Genomic DNA, 19,077 nt, shown 5'->3' with positions numbered 1-19,077 from the left:
CCGGCCAAGTCCTCGTTTTCTCTCCTTTCGAGACTGAGCAAAGAGTTGGCACTCTGATGTTCTGTGAGTTACCAAGAGAGTAAGCAAAAAAGAATTAGCACTCTGTTTTCCTAACATCCAAACCTTAAGTTAATTAAACACACTTAGCAAAGGTAAAAACTAAATGCATACAACAATACAGATAGTTGTACTAATCTTCCAGTCAATCCCCTCAGGCTTTAATTTGAGTTGCTCATAACGAAAAATGTAAATTTTTAAAACTATCAAAGGTATTCAGAGGAAGAGACAAAGAAAGGGAAAAGAGAAAGGGCAGATGAAAGCAGAATTTACATGTTACTTTGAAGACTGATTTTGGGGAATGTTGCTTCTGGTTTTGCATAATGCAGGAGGCAAAGTCCCTATTGCCTACCTACACCAAAATATTTTATAAGCCCAATCATAAGGAACTTGAACTATTTCCACTGCACACCAATCCACTATCAATAATTCAAGCATATTAACTGGTAACAACACCAGTGGTATAACTCTTTAAGATGTGACTCAGAGTAAATACATTCCATAAGTTAAAAAGTACCATATAATTGGAATTCATACATTTGCAAATAAGAGGTATTTCTAGCATAGCATACTGGCCTCCAAAGACAGGTAATTTCAGCAAGATTCCCCTGGGATGTTCTCTGTTACAATCAGACACTGAAATAAACTTGTTGTTGAAATTTAACCATAATGCTTCATTTGTATAGCTGTTTTACCTAGAATAAAATGTTCTGTTGTGTAGTTACCAAATCAACTCTTCATAAATAATCAAATACCCTGACTGATAGAGCATCTGCAGAACGATGGAGAAAGGCCTTGTTTCCAGGGGAAGGGGCCACTTTCCCTGCTACGGTCTGAGCCTTTGCCTAGGACATATTTCCATCTGATCCTTCTGGGTCTGATCAGCTATGTTGTCTTAGGGGATAAATAACAGATTTACATCACATAAAAAAAAAAACCAGCAAAAATTTGGAAAGTACAACTTTGGTGGGAATGTAGCTTTCTTCAGTGAGAGGGCTATTTCAAACATTCACACTCTTAAAAATGTTTAAGTTCTATGAAGCTATCATTCCTTTTCTCTATTTTTGAACCACATTATAAAGTATAAGTGACATGTAAAAAGTCATACATATTTCATGTATACAACATGATGAGTTTGGGGAATAATTATACACCTGTGAAACCATCACCACCATCAAGGCTGTATACCTATCCATCGCCTCCCAAAGTTTCCTTCTGCCCTCTTTATTTACTTATTTTCTTTTGTAGTAACAACACTTAACATAAGATCTACTCTCTTAGTAAATTTTAAGTATACAACACCGTATTATTAGCTATAGGCACAATGCCATATAGTGGATCTCCAGTATAATTCCTTTTCTATGAATTAACCTCAGGAACTATTTAGATTACTGTAAAGATGTAAGTGTCAGAATACCTGCCATGGCATTATTGATAATAGCTAAAAACCAGGAATAATCTATCAGTGAAAGAATAATTAAATACATTATGGTACTATCCTATAATGGAATACTACAGACAACAATTAAAACTGATGTACAGGCCGGGCGCAGTAGCTCCCGCCTGTAATCCCAGCACTTTGGGAGGCCAAAGTGGGCGGATCACGAGGCTATCCTGGCCAATATGGTGAAACCCCATCTCTATTAAAAATACAAAAATTAGCTGGGCATGGTGGTGCACACTTGTAGTTCCAGCTACTCAGGAGGCTGAGGCAGGAGAATTGCTTAAACCTAGGAGGTGAAGGTTGCTGTGAGCTGAGATCTTGCTACTGCACTCCAGCCTAGTGACAGAGCGAGACTCCAACTCAAAATAAATAAATAAATAAATAAAACAAAACAAAACTGATGTACATCTGTGCTGACATGCAAAATATGACCATAAGTACTGTTTACTGAAAAAAGCAGGCTGCAAAACTGAATTCAAAGCATGATTACATTTTTTTACTACACAAATAAAAGACCAACAAGGAATGACTATAAAGTACTAGCATTAGCCTTTTTCAAGGAGCCAACAAGCCACTTTTGTTCTCCTTTAACATTTATGTATAGTTAAAACTGTTTTATAACAAGTACAGGTTTTTCTAACACCCTTGATAAAACAATTATGCTTATTCCATTTCTTTAAAACTTAAAGTGATGCCTGGGCATTTTTGGACAAATAGAAAGAAGTCTTGCTTTCTTGATTGTATGACCAGGATATTAGCAACTAAACAGGGTATATTTCTACTCACATAATCCCCAACACGCTATATGTGTTATAATAATTCCACTGAAATGCTTACGTACTTTTCTGAAATTCTTCCAGTTTTTTAACAGCTTCATCTCGTTCTTGCCTAATTTTGTCACACTGAAATGAGAGAGGTAAACAAATGTTAAACTTCAATCATAAATTTTAAGTTTGAAAAGGCAAGCAAGAGCAAACTTACAAACAGCAGCAATTTTCTGAAAACAAAACAAAATGTAAAACCTTTGAAAACCATCAATGGTCATATAGAACTGGTACTGCTCAGCCAGCATGGTGCTTGTGCCATTTGTATCTGGCCAATTTTCTCAGACCTTCTAAGATATGAGTCACCTTCCTGCTCATTATCTCCTCAGTAACAGCCCAATTTAACATCCTTGAGTTAAAATATATTCATGATTTAAGAGAATGTTTGTACCTCTTTTTATGTTGGCTAATGCTGTACATAGTCACTCATCTACAGGTCTGATTCCAAACAGTTTCAACTATCCAGAACATTGGTGCATACTTGGGAGGGAATGGAAAGACTACCGTGGGCCAGGCGTGGTGGCTCACGCCTGCAATCCCAGCACTTTGGGAGGCCGAGGCAGGCGGATCACGAGGTCAGGAGTACGAGACCAGCCTGGTCAAAGAGACCAGCTTGGCCAACATGGTAAAATGCTGTCTCTACTAAAAACACAAAAATTAGCCAGGCGTGGTGGCGGGCACCTGTAATCCCAGCTACCTGGGAGGCTGAGGCAGGAGAATTGCTTGAACCCAGGAGGCGGAAGTTGCACTGAGCAAAGATCACACCATTGCACTCCAGCCTGGGCAACAGAGCGAGACTCTGACTCAAAAGAAAGACTACTGCATGAGGGCAAGAGACAGCCACATGGCACACACTCTCACCCAAGAAAACATGATCCATGTGTCCTCAGAATTCTGAATAGAGGAAGGTACCAAATTAGAAGGAGAGAAGATAAAATATTCCATACTAAGCACATTATCATTTATATAAACTGATTTTTAAGGTGAGAGAACTCACTGAAAAGACTTTGGAAGGCAAGACCATAAAAGGCAAAAATAACCATTAGAGCATAAGGACCTTTTAGGGTATCTGGTATAGAAACAAGTATCTCCAGTATCGACAGGCCCAGGAGGCATTAATGAATTTTTTTTAAAAACCTAATGTTTATTATTATAAGGACTGAATTCAGTATATCTTGAATTTCATAAAACAGGGACATATAACAAGATATTCACCACAAGTAGCTAAAACATTAAAAAGTAATTCCTAGCTATTAGAGTAGTAATTTAAAATTTAATATCTTGGGAATACCTTATTCCCTAAGAGTGCCTTATGAATAAAGCACAATTTTAAATTATATTTGATTGCTAACCTGCCAGATAAATATACTGGAATTTCATCCCTTTGGATGTTCTTAATTCCAATTTTCAACAGCTAAAAAATTATGATGTCAGATAATGTGAAAAATCCAGATTAAAACAGTGAGATATTCTCACCTATTAGACTGGCAAAAACTGAAAACAATCTGATACCAGGAGACAGGAACTCTCACAGACCACTGATGGATGTGTCAATTCCAATAATACTTTGGAAATAAACTTCTATCAAAATTGAATACATACTTTCCTATGACTCAGCAATTCTACTTCTTGGTGTATATACCCAGAGAATCTCTAGTAATATATAACATATACAAAAATGTTCCACATTTTTAATAATAATATATCATGGTATGTTCATATACTACACTACAGAGCAGTGAAAATGAATGAATAAAGCCATATGTATCAACACAAATGTTAAAAACCATCATGTTGGCTGGGCGCGGTGGCTCAAGCCTGTAATCCCAGCACTTTGGGAGGCTGAGGCAGGCAATCATGAGGTCGAAATATCAAGACCATCTTTGCCAACATGGTGAAACCCCATACCTACTAAAAATACAAAAATTAGCTGGGCATGGTGGCGCATGCCTGTAGTCCCAGCTACTCAGGAGGCTGAGGCAGGAGAATCGCTTGAATCCATGAGGCAGTGGTGGCAGTGAGCCAAGATCACGACACTGCACTCCAGCCTGATGACAGAGCGAGACTTTGTTTAAAAAAAACCAAAAACAACAACAACAAAAAAATCATTTTGAATAAGTTGCAGAAGATATATCAGATATATCAAATAATATCTTACATGCACAAAAGCATCTCATATATTTACATATGTTTTATGATACATCTAGTATATATAAAAATATGAAATGAGGCCGGGTACAGTGGTTCATGCCTGTAATCCCAGCACTTTGGGAGGCCGAGGCGGGCAGATCACGAGGTCAGGAGATCGAGACTATCCTGGCTAACACAGTGAAACCCCGTCTCTACTAAAAATACAAAAAATTAGCCGGGCGTGGTGGCAGGCGCCTGTAGTCCCAACTACTCAGGAAGCTGAGGCAGGAGAATAGCGTGAACCTGGGAGGCGGAGCTTGCAGTGAGCCAAGATCGTGCCACTGCACTCCAGTCTGGGCAATAGAGAGAGACTCTGTCTCAAAAAACAAAGAATATATGAAATGAGAAGAAATATATAACATTTATGACAGTAGTTGTCTCTTAGGAGACTGGGAGGGGAATGGGATGAGAAATGATGAGAACTTTCAGTTGTATCTGCTGCATTCCTTGTTTCCGAATTTCAAGAGAACAGTTCTGTGCAATGGGTATTTGTTATACTATCCTCTGCCCTTTTCTGTCCTTTCAAAATATTTTAAAAATAACAAAGTAAGAAGCTTGCAGTTCAGTTTTCCCCTTTAGTCGCTAAAGAACCACTGAAATGTCATACTGTCCCTGCTCATATGGGTAAATGTATTCTGGCAAGAGAACATGAAGCAAGTACACAGTGTTAAATTAGCAAATCTGGTTACTAAATCCTGACTCAGGATGCCTCACCCAGTCAAAATGAGTTAGGTTGGACCTAACTTATTTCCTAAAGGAGAAGGCATTTCTTTGACTAAGGTTTTCCTGTGGCAATCCCATCCTCTGTAAAAAATAATAATAATTCTGTCTAACACAGTCTGTAGTTCCAGCTTAAACCAACAACATTTATGATTTTTTGGTGTTTAAAATTCTAAATAGTAGAGTTCTAAATTCGCATATCGGCTTTTCTTAGCTCCTTCCTCAACCCAAGGGGACTACATTAGACATCATAACCCTTAATGATAGGAGACCTCTGGCCAGCGGTTTCAGGAATGTTCCTGTCATTTTCTAGAATGGGCTTCTGTTTGTTCTAGACTTCCCCACCACCCCTACCAGTCTGTCTACCTTCCTCCAACAACGCACAGTATAGCATAAGGCACAAAAAGAAACCTAGTTTCCAACTAGGCTCAAACTCCTGAGTCATGATTGCCAAGTGAAATATATCTGGTGCTTTACTTTCAAATTAATTTAATATTTCTTAATCTGGCATATCTGAAAAATGTGAGATGTCTTGTAAAAAACTGTCTTCATTTAAAATCTGGTACTTGGGAGTGTTGCTCCTGCCTTAATGTCACTTGGTTCCCTCTATGTAGCTCTCAAAGCTCTACCTAAAGGAATTAGAGGTTTATTCAATTCTTGCTTCAAACAGCCAGAGTTTTTAGTGAGACTTTGAATGACAAAAGCATTAAACAGGAATGGTGCTCTATCTAGTCAAATCTGAAAAAGGTCACCAGTTGACATCATACACAACCACTAATGTGATGCATGACAATTTTAGGTAGGCTTGTACTAGTTGCCCAGAAGAAAAACATTAGGTCCATGCTCTCTGCTATGAAGGCCCAGGGAGACAAGCTCAGGTTAATAACAGGTCTCAACATCAGTTTTATTCCAACATGCAGGTAGCCCATTTCTATAGTCCAGCTATATGTGTTCACACTAATCCTATGGTTATCATCAGCAGATTCACAAGCTGTCTCCCATCCCCAGCTGTGTTCTATCAGGGGTCTTCATGTTGCTTTGCTTTCTATTTTCTGCAACCACATTATGCTAGAACTGGCAGCCACAGAATTTACCATCTGTTATGCTGAAAGGGGTGTGAGTTGGGGGTGGGGAGAGTCTACACATGCTGCAAATGCAGCTTACTTATTCTGAACCAGAACTGAGCAAAATATGGAGGATGTACGCATTTACTAAAAGCAGAAATCCAAACACCCACTTATTTCATCTTTTTAGGTGAGCCCAGAAAAGAAACTTGCAAATTTTCTCTCATTCTACCAACAGAGGGAAGTCAGCCAGGATTACGGGCCTTTTTGGAAGAATGTTTCATCTTTACACCACACAGAAGCCCCTCACCCATCCCACCCCTTCCTCTACCCTGCTCACGCAGCTGCACCATTTGTAAAAACTGCTTCTTTTTGTGTGAGAATTGCTCATGAAGACTTTGCAATAGCAACAGATGTTCTTGGGCCTACATCACTTAATTATGATGCCCAACGATTCTCTGTAGCTCAAGGCTGGGGTAGAACCCAGTGGCACAACTGCTGGCTCATGTAAGCAAGCTGGATAACATTACATCTACTCTAGAGTCTCTATTTGGCTCTTTATGAAGGGACGAATTGACCGGAGGTTGGCCTTGCTGGTTTTGAAAGCCCTTAATATTAGAAGCCCTGGCTATTTTCCAGATCTCTTCCTTGAACCTCATCCAGGCAGATACCTGGCTTCTGAAACTAAACCAGGATTTCTGAGGATTGGCAGACTGATTTGCAGAGAAATAGCCTTTCCAGTGTGAATTAGTATCTTCCTTGCACCACCCACTCCCCAAAATGGGCAGCTCAGTTATTCATCCCCCTCTCACATATTCATCCAACTACCATCAACATTAAAATGTCTGCTTCAAAGGGCTCAGCAGAAGTACAGATAACTGATATAGACACCAAGACATCTTTATATTCTGTTGTACGTATATGTTACGCAAGAAAAACCTCAGCATTCTGAATTGTATCTAACTTCCACTAACATAAATATTCATGCTTGTCTTCCTGGTGCACAAATGCATCAGAGGGTTGCTAGCCTATACACAGGGCAGTTCGGGGCCCAAGAAGTGTATATATGCACCGCATATGCACAATACCAAGATAGGGGACAAGCTATACGTAGGCAAGTACATTACAGTTGACTGAATCAGACTTTTAAGCAAGTATCTACTATAATCATTGAATGTCATTATTTCCTTCCTCTGAGAACTGAACAAATTTATACAGCCTCACACAGCCCAGCCACCATGTCAAACACTGGGCACAATACATGAACACAATAGACAATGTGTTCTGACAAAAACTTATGATCTACCACGAAAGATCAACAAATGAAGTAAGCAATTCATAAGGACGCCCGATATAATGTGAGAAGTACTGCCAAACCAGAACTGAACAAAATATGTACCCATTTCCTAAGGAACGTACAGCAGAGGCTACAACGCCACTAAACCTGAAGTTTAACGCTACACCATTTTTCTTGAAGTTCATTAATGTCCAGTTACAACAGTTAAAGATGTAAACATGCCCAGCATCAGAACTGTGTGTAATGTACCTGTTTACCTGTTTGAGAGTCCTCGGCATACAGTGAAAGGACCATCAATTCACTTTTAATAGTAATCAACGATTCTACTGCTCCACCTGTGTAAGTCTGGCTAGCACTGTGCTTTCTGGATTTCTACACTCTTATCCGTGAAGAATACGACACATTAAATCATTCCCACTAGGATGGAATTCCTTTCACTCTCTTTCTCTTTTGGTGTTCTTCTTTCTTCCAATTCAAAGTTCTTTCCCTCCAATTTTCACAGGCAAAAAAGAAGTGGTAGCTGCCCTCAAAGCTGTCTCGCAGCATTCTCCAAATTCTAGGTATTGTGTGTTAGATGGAAACACATGTCATCAGAACAGAGATCCTTGCTCTTTGTTTCTAGATAGATTGCTGTTAATAAGAGACTCATTTTCACTTTCAAACTGCTAAGTAATTACTTTTTCTCTGGCACAACCACTTGCCACTCTGTCTCAAAGAAACTGCATGTATGTGGATGTATTATGCATGAACAGTTAGCATAATGGATGCATATCTTGCTCTTTAAAGTGGCTTCTTTATTGATTTTTTTTTTTTAATAAAATACTTTGGGACCTTCATCTCTGACTATTACACAAGAGGAAGAAATTTCAACAATAGACAACTGAGCCAAGATGCAAACAGTATCATATATCCTGCTTCTTGAAACGTAAGTCTTGGAAAGTGTCTGTCTCATTCTCTTTTCATTCATTGTTCCTGGCAAGCTGACAGAACCGCCTGATGCACTGTTACAGTAGCTCACCCAAACGACTTCTAATCAGCCACTTAAACATTTATGCATTTCAAAACTTGATCTCAGAACATAATACTAAACATAAATACTTACTATTTAAAGGCAGACATTCTTCTATTATACAGATTTCCTTCTTTTTATGCACTCTCCACACACAGCCCCACCCCCACCACTCTGAGAAACGTGAAAGCTATTCCATTCAAAGCTCAATGACGCTTTTCCCCCCATATAGGAAAAAAACCCAAACGATTATGACAAAGATCCTGAGTGAGTCATAAGAGAATGCCCTTCAATTGTGGAGGCATGACTAACATTTGAATATGGTGATTGCTACACAAGCAAAGTAAACCATTTTATTTGGTTGACTGCAAAATATATAGTCATCTACTTTTCCATACCCCAAAAATATAAATTTGAAGAGTTGTTCACCTCAGTATGATAGGCTGTTACTTTTTCACATCCTGCTAAGTCCATTTAGAAAATGGGCAAAAAATAATGGAAAGTAGCTAGTAGCACTATTGCCATAATCCCCATTTATCTTGATGTTAAAAAAAAATTCATTGTGTTTACATTTTAAGGCAACCCACACCATTTGCTTATACTCTAATATTTTGATAATAATAAATTTTGCTTGATAAATGTGATACATACATAAAGAAATATGCAGATGTCTTATTACCAAAAAGGCAATAAATTCTGCTTGTGAGAGAGAGAGAAGACTTTGAAAAACCTAAGTGACATTTATTAAGTCAAGCATTAAAGACTAGTAAAAGTTTATCACATGGAAAAGAGTAGGAACCTTGTCTTTTTGTTCTTTGTCCATTGCCCAGCCATGCTCTAGGCAATCACTCAGAGCAGCATAATTGATCATGGTTATTTGTCAGCTTACTTGGGGTCCTCATTAGAGTGGTTTTACTCAAGAGTAGGACCTTCATATATTTTTCTTTATAACCCAGTACTCAGAAGGCATTCAATAAAAAGTTTTCCCTTCAAAAGAGCTTTCCTTATAAAGTCAGATTGACTCCATCCTCAAAGTCACTGATAAAAAACATAAAAGAGTCAGCAGTTTCCCTAAAATGGAAGAACTGCAAAAAAAGAGAAAAGATCCATTAAAACACTGGTCCATTCCCCCTATCCCAAATTTCCTGCTTTTATCCTTGGGATGCATTATGCCAGAATGTATATGTATATATACAAGTACACACATACATATATACACACATATGTGAATGTTTTGACGTAAGATTGACTTGGTATTTATATTCAACTTTCAGTTTTTCAACACAAACCAATAGTTGGTAAAGACAAATGACCCAGAAAAGGATCAAGTCTGATAATTTGCTGTGGAAAACTCATGCACTAACAATACAGAATTAGAATAAAGTTAGGACCTTTGTGGAAGAAGAGTCAATAAGCTCCCACTGTTCACCTGCTTCTAAAAGAACATCTTGTTCAGAAGACCCATGTTTGAATCTAGACTCTGCCATTATCTGTGTAACACTGGGAAACTCACTCAAGCCCTGCGGTACTGTTCTCTCCTCTGTGAAATGGAGCGGACACACTGCTGTTTGGAGCATGAGACAGGGATTATGAGAGAGCATGGATGTCCTATAGCAGCTTCTTACTCCATGCAGCCTCTAAACAACTGCTTTCCCTGAAGAGCACCATGTCAGACCACTTGTCCCAACACAAGAGACTCCAAACAGAGCAGGAAAAGATCTTACTAAAGGAATCACATCCACCACCTCTTCCCATTGATAAGGTTCATGGCCTGGTGACAAAGATAGTAGACATGTGGAAGGGAAAAATACCTTGCAATTTTTTTTTTTTTTTTTGGCTTCCTCTGTTCATTCTAAATTTCCCTACATCGAATTAACCATGGCAAAAGGAGTCTTACTTTAATTTGCTGTCCCTGAACAATTTCACTGCACTCTGGTTTGGGGCCACGAATGAAAGGATGGCCATATGTATTTGCTGATGTCAACTGGACAAAGCTCACCCAGCCAGGCACAAGAGAGTGCTTTCCCAGAGAAAATGCTGTTCTCCATTTACCACCTCCGGAACTAAAGCTGCTTTTACTCATTCTACACTCTATAAAAGGCTTTTATTATATGCTTCCCTCCTTTGTAACACAGCCCCCCCCTTCTGAGGAAAAATCTGCAGTAATAAGCAAGCTAGTCTTTTAACAGAAGATAAACAAAGTGCAGTGAACTTAAAACCACTCTACTTTGTTTTACCCAACCACACAGCATTCCATATTGCTTTCGTTTCTTTTCTTCCCGTTGCTGTTAATAGTTATTTTTAAAGAATTACAACAGAAGCAGGTCAATAATGCCTACAGATGTCATGAAAGTATTAGGCCATACTCTATGCAGAGAAACATGTAAACAGTTAATGGGCTGAGGTAATTTATAATCCTCCTTTTACCAAATGCATTTTACCTACAATTCCACTTGCATAACGGATGATTCACTTAAAACCTCACCACAGAAAGTGGCTGTCAGTTAAACAACCATCATCTCTACCAACAATAGATGTTTACAGAGCACCTACTATGTATTTTTAGGCCACTGCTAGGTCTACATGTAAGCAAGGATTAAAGAAGAATAAATAAAAAATTTAATCCTCTTCCTCTTACATTATTCATTTGCTTCTATCATCCTTCTTTCTCTATTTTATGAAGACACCTGTTTGCTTTCCCTCCTCTTACCTTCTAGGTTAAGTCAAAGAGTGCTCCTGGACTAACCCCTCCAACTTGCTTTGTTCTTCCCGTGGGTCAGGAGCAGCTATGAAAGAGACTCAATGACTGGTATCATCTCAGCCTCTTTGTTCTCCTAGAGCTGGAAAACAGCTGAGTATCTTAGAGCAAGATGCTCAAGTATCCAGCCTAAGCATTACCAACTAGGTTTACTTTGGAATTTGGGGGCATCAGGAGCCCAGGATCTAAGAACAACCTCCTTACCTGTTTATGTCCTCAGGACAGTTGTGATTTTGCATGGTTACAGGGCTGGAATTAGAAATCTTGCCAAACCACTATTTTCAGTGACTTTCTTACTGTGTGTGTGTGTGTGTGTGTGTGTGTGTGTGTGTTTTGAGACAAGATCTCACTTTGCTGCTCTGTGTGTGTGTGTGTGTGTGTATGCGTTTTGAGACAAGATCTCACTCTGCTGCTGCTGCTCTGTGTATGTGTGTGTGTGTGTGTGTGTGTGTGTGTGTGTGTGTGTGTGTTTTGAGACAAGATCTCACTCTGTTGCCCAGGCTGGAACACAGTGATACAATCATGGCTCACTGCAGCTTCAACCTTTAGGTCTCAAGGGATCCTCCTGCCTCAACCTCCCAAGCAGCTGGGACTACAGGTGCATGCCACCATGCCTGATTAATTTTTTAACTTTTTTGTAAAGATGGGGGTCTCACTATGTTGCCCAGGCTGGTCTTGAATTCCTGGTCTTAAGTGATCCTCCCACCTTAGCCTCCCAAAGTGCTTCTTACCATACTATGTATGTATGCACCAGCCCCTTCTAACATGGATGTTTTTATCACCTCCACCTACTATTCCCTGAATGACCTGATGAAGGCAAGAGAAGAAACTTAGGATTTCACAGAACACCAAGGATTTATTTACAAATGAGCAAAGGAGCCTTAAAACTAGGCGAAAAATAATGATCTAAAAATCCATTATAATCTGCTTTGAACTAGAGTACTTACCATTAGTATCACCAACCATACTACAGCTATATAGGTGGCAAATTAATAGTGAAAAAGTTAAATATAATTCTACAGAGCCCAATAAGGGATCCCAAATATCTCATACGTTTTACAAGTATTTAGCTTGCTGCCAGTTTTTATTATAGCTCTTACTCTGAAATTTTAAAAATGAGGTTTCACAATTTATAGCAGTGATGGCTATCTTCTGCCTTAATATCAACTAAGGACCTGTTTTACTAATTTTCGACCAGGGATATTATGTTCTGAAATATTTGGCCTACCCAACAAAGTAATTTTTTAAAGTAAATTTTGTTTGCATCTAAAACCAAAAATAGGCAGTTGGCTTCCTCTCTATTTTTCATTTGCTATTCAGTCCCTCTACGTTTCTGACCTTAGCCTGTTCTTCCATTTGTCGGCTCCCTAAATTTACAAGAAAAAAAAAACCATATATATATGTATTTTTTATTAGCTATATATATTAGCAAGCATTCACAAACCTTAAGATATTTTCAGTGATAAGAAGGATACATTTTGTAAGGTAAGTAGAATTCAATTATTTAACAGTTAAAACAAAACTGACAGAGCCCCTGAAAATATTTACCAGACTTCCCCACCTTCACAGTGGATGCTTCTCAACTTCCGGTGTATTATTCATATAAATAGAAGAAGCAGACATACAATGATTTATGGAGGTATTGGGGCAAAATACCAATGACTAATTACAAAGAGTTTTCTCCAGGATCCAATGTGTCTAGGTCCCAAAGTACATGTATCAAGCGTTCAATTCCACTGACAGAATCCCAAATCTGACTGTTAGGGGAAAAGTACGATTCCTGGGGACTTGAGTTGCTTGGCCTGGTGCCTTGCTGCACATTTAGCCATGTAGTTAATCTCCCAGAGCTGCACCCACTGTGGCATGCCTGCTATTCTTTACCATCTGGAGCCTGGAGTTGGTATTAGCTTGAACCACACATGCAAGAGAAAAGGGAAGAAAAGAAAAAAAAACAACCCTCATTCACATTTAACTGAAATTGGTGACTGAACAATGCACTATGCCGCCTAGGCTTTTACACATGTAAGAAAGGGGGGAAAAAGGGTAAAGTACAAACCTTCTCCTTTGTTTTCTGGTTCTCTGCTCTAAGGTCTTCATATTCGCCTATTGCTAAAAGAAAAAAGGAAAGCAACATTACAACACTGTCAAAAGTTTACTGCAGGGAAACCTGGGGAATCCACCTAACCCCCATTGTCTTCTTACTAGGGTGAGGTAGGGTGGAGAAGAGGCGGCAGAAAAGGGGCTTCTGTTTTCATCTTTTTATTCTGTAGGGACAGGGTCTCACTATGTTGCTCAGGCTGGTCTCAAAACTCCTGGGCTCAAGCGATCCTCCTGCCTTGGCCTCACAACGTGTGATTACAGGCATGAGCCACCAAACCTGGCTGGGCTCCTGCTTTTAACAGTAAGGAAGAAAAAGCAGACGTGAGCCCACCAAATTAAATTTCAGTTCTCCCTAGGTCATTAGGAACACCCACGAGCCAGGAGAGGTGACATATGACAAGCGATTTCTCCTTTCTGATGCTCAGCACTTGGTCCTGTGAAAGCATTCGGGCAGGTGTTCCCTGAAGTTCCTCCTAGCACTGTTAGTCCGTGGTACTATAATCAGAGGTTTATTTAGAAAATCCGCCTGTAGAAAGTAGAGTAGGTTTGCACACTCGACTCAATGTCACACGTCTGCTTTATTCACAAGCAAAAAATTTATAAAGGATTCAGCTAAGAACTATTTTCAGATAAGATTGTCAGTCACGACCAGAAATTCAGACTCCTTTCACTAACTGGGGAAGATACGTTAAACTGTTTGGAAATAGTATCCACTACGTAGGGGGCACAGTTGTGTACTTAAAATATTTTATTGACCAAAAAAAAAAAAAACAACCCTAAATCCCCACATTCATCTTTAATCAAAGCACCATTTTTAGGTATCCCTACAGTTGAGAATATAAAGTTTTGAACACATTAAGTGAGAAGAAAAAGAATGGCCTAAGATCAATGACAGAGCAGAACATCTGAAGTAAGTCTAAAACTGTGGCTCACCCCAGGGCCGGCACCTTGACTGGCACGAGAAAGTCAGTGAATCATCAGGTTGATTTTCTTTTTTTAAGAGACAGGGTCTTATTCTGTCACTTAGGCTGGAGTGCGGTGGTACCATCATAGCTCACTGCAGTTTCGAACTCCCGGGCTCAAAACAATCCTCCCACTTCAGCCTCTTGAGCAGCTGGAACTACAGGCACATGCTACCATGCCCAGCTAAATTTTTAAATTTCTTGTAGAGATGGGGTCTTGCTATTTTGCCCAGGCTGGTCACAATTTGAACTTTTGTCTTTATGGATTTATCTACCAAAAAAAAACCCTCAGTTCTTCTTTTAAGAAAAAAAAAAAACAGAGCTTCCTATTTCTATGAATAATCTAGAAACAGAAATAAAAAATCTGAAACCAGTGGCTACAAGAACATCGCAGATAATCTGGTCCTTAATTCCAAAAATGTACAATTCTAACCACTAGGGCAAAGAACACCCCAGAAACAGATGTTTAACATGGTAAAGCACATGCCTTGTTTTCTCCTCTGGTGATCGAAAGGGTTCAGAATGGCTACTGTGATGGTGGCACCAAAGTCCTAAAATCCAAATTCAAATTGATGAATATTTATGACATTATACCACCAATGTCCAGAAGTTTTATTAGTATACCAGGACCACTTAAACAAGAATTAATGGATAATTTTATTGAAGCCACATCCCAAAAGAATCCTTGAAAATTAGTCCATAAAATAGGTGAATGTGTACATGTAAAGATATAGTTCTTCTGAAAATAATTACATTTACAGTCTGGGCGTGGTGGCTCACGCCTGTAATCCCAACACTTGGGGAGGCCAAGGTGGGCAGATCACTTGAGGTCAGGAGTTCAAGACTAGCCTAGATAACATGGCAAAATCTTGCCTCTACTAAAAGTACAAAAATTAGCCGGGCGTGGTAGCACTTGCCTGTAGTCCCAGATACTTGGGAGGCTGAGGCAGGAGAATCATGTAAACCTGGGAAGCAGACGTTGCAGTGAGCCAAGAACGTACCACTGCACACTCCAACCTGGGCAACAGAGCAAGACTGTATCTCAAAAAACAAAACAAAACATTTTCAACAGAAAAAGATTTGACTGACCTAGAATGAAGCCCTCTGAACACCAGCTCTTCGTCAGCCCTGCCACACATACCCCAAGAGCTAAGTATAAACTAAATCGTCTTTGGAGGTGAAAAACCAATGAAACATGTCCTTACCTTTTTAACAGAAAGAAACAAGAACTAACTAATAACTTCTCAAAATATTCACTTACACCACCACTGGGTAGTCTATGGCCATGATCCCATATCTTATTACTATATCTTAAATTGTTTCAAAAAATAGATATATAAGTATTCTATTAAGAGACTTTGATTTTAGGTTACTTGACATTTAAAAGTATCTGTAGATGAAGTTGAAAACCAAAATTGATTTAATGTTCTATTATTGGTAAACTGCTTTACAGACATAGAGAATGAACAATAAAGGTTTATAAAACCATGATCTCAGCCAGGTGCAGTGGCTCATGCCTGTAATGCCAGCACTTTGGGAGGCTGAGGCGGGCAGATCATCAGGTCAGGAGTTCGAGACCAGCCTGACCAACATGGTGAAACCCTGTCTCTACTGAAAATACAAAAAAATTAGCTGGGCATGGTAGTGCGCACCTGTAATCCCAGCTACTCAGGAGGCTGAGGCAGGAGAATCACTTGATCCCGGGAGGCAGAGGTTGCAGTGAGCCAAGATTGCACCACTGTATTCCAGCCTGGGCAACAGAGCAAGACTCCGTCTCCAAAAAAAAAAGAAAAGAAAAAAAAAAGAAATAAAAAACCATGATCCTCAATGATCTCATATTGACATTAAGAAATTTTTTCTATTTAAAACATCACATAATGGTTTTGAAGTCTTTTTTAAAATACCAATACTATTCTTCCATTATACTGCCAACAGAACCCAGATGAAACATTGTAGGCTCCCAATTACTGGGTATTTGTGAAAAGAATTAATTAAGAATCTTAATTCCAGCCTGGGCAACAGAGCAAGACCCTGTCTCCAAAATAAAATAAGATAAAATAAAATACCATGATCCTCAATGATCTCATATTGACATTAAGAAATTTTTTCTATTTAAAACATCAGATAATGGTTTTGAAGTCTTTTTTAAAATACCAATACTATTCTTCCATTATACTGCCAATAGAACCCAGATGAAACATTGTAGCATCCCAATTACTGGGTATTTATGAAAAGAATTAAGAGTCTTTGAACTATCATATTTTAATGAAAATCACAGAAAATATGCTTTCTTGTGACTATGTACAACTTTAAAGTAAGGTATAAGGAAAGGAAAGGAAAGTATGAGAAGAATTCAACCCTTGCTAATAAAACCAAGCTCACTACCATAAACAACACGTACAGACATGCACGCACATACACACACGTATGTATCATAGTGGACCCCTAACCCTAACCTCAGCAAAACTGGCAAAAACTGAAGTGATCTATATTATTCAGCTGCTTCTTTGGCAATGTTACGGGGTCGCAGAGAAAGCTGCCTTCTTGTTTCAGAACTGGCTTGCAGTCTGAAAATTTTAAAAACTGAGCTTGCACAGCTCAAGTGATTCCATCAGAGACATCCTCCAAATCCTGAACTCGCCAATGCTAAAGAGATTAATCTGGTCGGGTATGGTGGCTCATGCCTGTAATCCCAACACTTTGGGAGGCCAAGGTCGGGGGAATCACTTGAGGTCAGGAGTTCACAACCTGCCCGGACAACATGGTGAAACTGCATCTATACCAAAAATACAAAAAAAAAATAGCCAGGTGTGGCAGCACATGCCTGTAATCCTAGCTACTCAGGAGGCTTGAGGTGGGAGGATCACTTGAACCCAGGAGGCGGAGGTTGCAGTGAGCAGAGATCATAACACTGCTCTCCAACCTGGGTAACAAAGCAAGACTCTGTCTCAAAAAAAAAAACAAAAAAACAAAAAAACAAAAACAGATGAATCTAACCAATTCTCGGCATATGAAAGGTACCTGCAGCTTGAGAGCTCAAGAAGACTTCATCTCTCACATTTACAGGTACAGTATATTTCACTGTACTATAAGGTTATATAGGACAGTAATTAAAAAGTGCATCCTAATGACAGCCTGAGCACTTACTGGCTAGGGGACCTTGGGCAAATCAGTGAATCTCTCTGACTCTCATGTTCCTCATCTGGAAAACAGGAATAATAATTACACATCTCTCATGGTGTTGTTACTAAGAGTAAATGAGTTAACATATGTAAGAGTATTTGGGCATATTAACTGTTCAAAACATGTTAGCCATGGTTATTATTACTGATATAAGTACATCAAATCCTGTGTTTACAACAAAAGAAGTTAGGCTATTCCCTAATGCCCTCAGCCTCAGGCTTACTTTTGTCCTGCATGGCAGACAGGAAAAATTTCCAGGGTACTTCTATCCTCCACCAAATAAAGGGAGGGGAAAGGGGGTTAAAGATCAACTGCACACAAAGTGTTGCAGTAAAGAAAGGTGGCAAAGAAGTAAAAGCATTTCTGAGAGCTGTACTTGTCAATCCTGGCTACACATTGAAATCACCTGGGGGGCTTTTAAATCATATAGATGCCTTGCCCCTGCTGCTTCAAGATTCTGATTTAACTATTCTGGGGTAGATCCTGGGCATCCAGATAGATAGACAGACAGATAGATAGATAGATAGACAGACAGACAGACAGACAGACAGACAGACACACACACACACACACACACACATACATACATACATACACACACACACATACATATATACGTTTAGAAGTGAGAGCCCCAGGTAATTCCAATGTACAGCCAAAGTGGGCTGTAACATAACAATATAGAATGGAAGAAAAAGGAAGACGGTGGAGAAAACAAGGAGAAGAGCAGGCAGAGCATGTGTTTCAAGAATCATGCTGGTTTTCTATTTTCTAACTCCTCGACGCCAAGAAAAGTTTTCTTTCCAAGCTGCAAATCATGACATAGCCAGCCCAACAGGCAGCTGAGTAGACTTAGTTGTTTCAGAAATGTGACAACTAAAGTTCATAACTACAAGCCAGTAACACCTCTAGCTAGGGTTAATAAGAATCATGCTTTGTCTGGGATTTTGTCAGTTTTAGCACTGAAAGTTCAGCATCCTAGGAAACCTCCCAGTCCCACGGAGGCTAATCACTCTACCTCTAGCACTCTTTCCAGACCAGTATTTCCAACCAATACTTACCAGACCTGTGTGGTCCAAAATGGTAGCCATTAGCCACAAGCAGCTATTTAAATTTTAATTGATTGAAACTAAAGAAAATGTAAAATTCAGTTCCTCAGTTGCAGAAGTTATATTTCAAGTGCTCGATAGCCACATGTGGCTAGTTAGTGCCATAATGGACAGTGGACACAGAACATTTCCAACATAGCAGACAGTTCTACCGGCAGTTCTGGGCCGCTCTGTCAAGAGGCTCCACAAGCATCTCAAACTCAACTTTCAGAAAGTGAGCTCATCAATTTCCCTTCTCTACTCCCTGTATGAAAGGTCTTCTGTCATTGGTGTCATCATCTACCTACCTAGTTCTCAAGATAGTACCTGCAGGATCACCCTTGAGTTCCCACTTTTTTCTCCCTCCTAAGGATCATCAAA

General features: G+C 39.3%; 1 protein-coding gene across 4 annotated transcripts in view; it reads right to left on the bottom strand.

Moving 5' to 3' along the window:
• LOC105467359 (shootin 1) overlaps positions 1–19,077 on the bottom strand; it is a 121,615-nt gene that overhangs the window by 82,128 nt on the left and 20,410 nt on the right. For 3 of the 4 annotated variants that reach the window (XM_071069060.1, XM_011716911.3, XM_011716922.3), the window contains exons 2-3: positions 13,420–13,472; positions 2,343–2,403 (exon numbers count right to left, since the gene is read on the bottom strand). In XM_071069060.1, coding sequence (XP_070925161.1) covers positions 2,343–2,403; positions 13,420–13,472 — 114 coding nt within the window. Of the gene's footprint in view, positions 1–2,342; positions 2,404–13,419; positions 13,473–13,565; positions 13,706–19,077 lie in introns of those variants that run through there. The other variant, XM_011716916.3, reaches the window with a different exon arrangement.

Source organism: Macaca nemestrina, chromosome 9 (genome assembly GCF_043159975.1).
Source record: "Macaca nemestrina isolate mMacNem1 chromosome 9, mMacNem.hap1, whole genome shotgun sequence".
NCBI lineage: Eukaryota > Metazoa > Chordata > Mammalia > Primates > Cercopithecidae > Macaca > Macaca nemestrina.
Note: the sequence above shows the minus strand (reverse complement) of the source record. Positions and strands in the feature narration are given on the sequence as shown.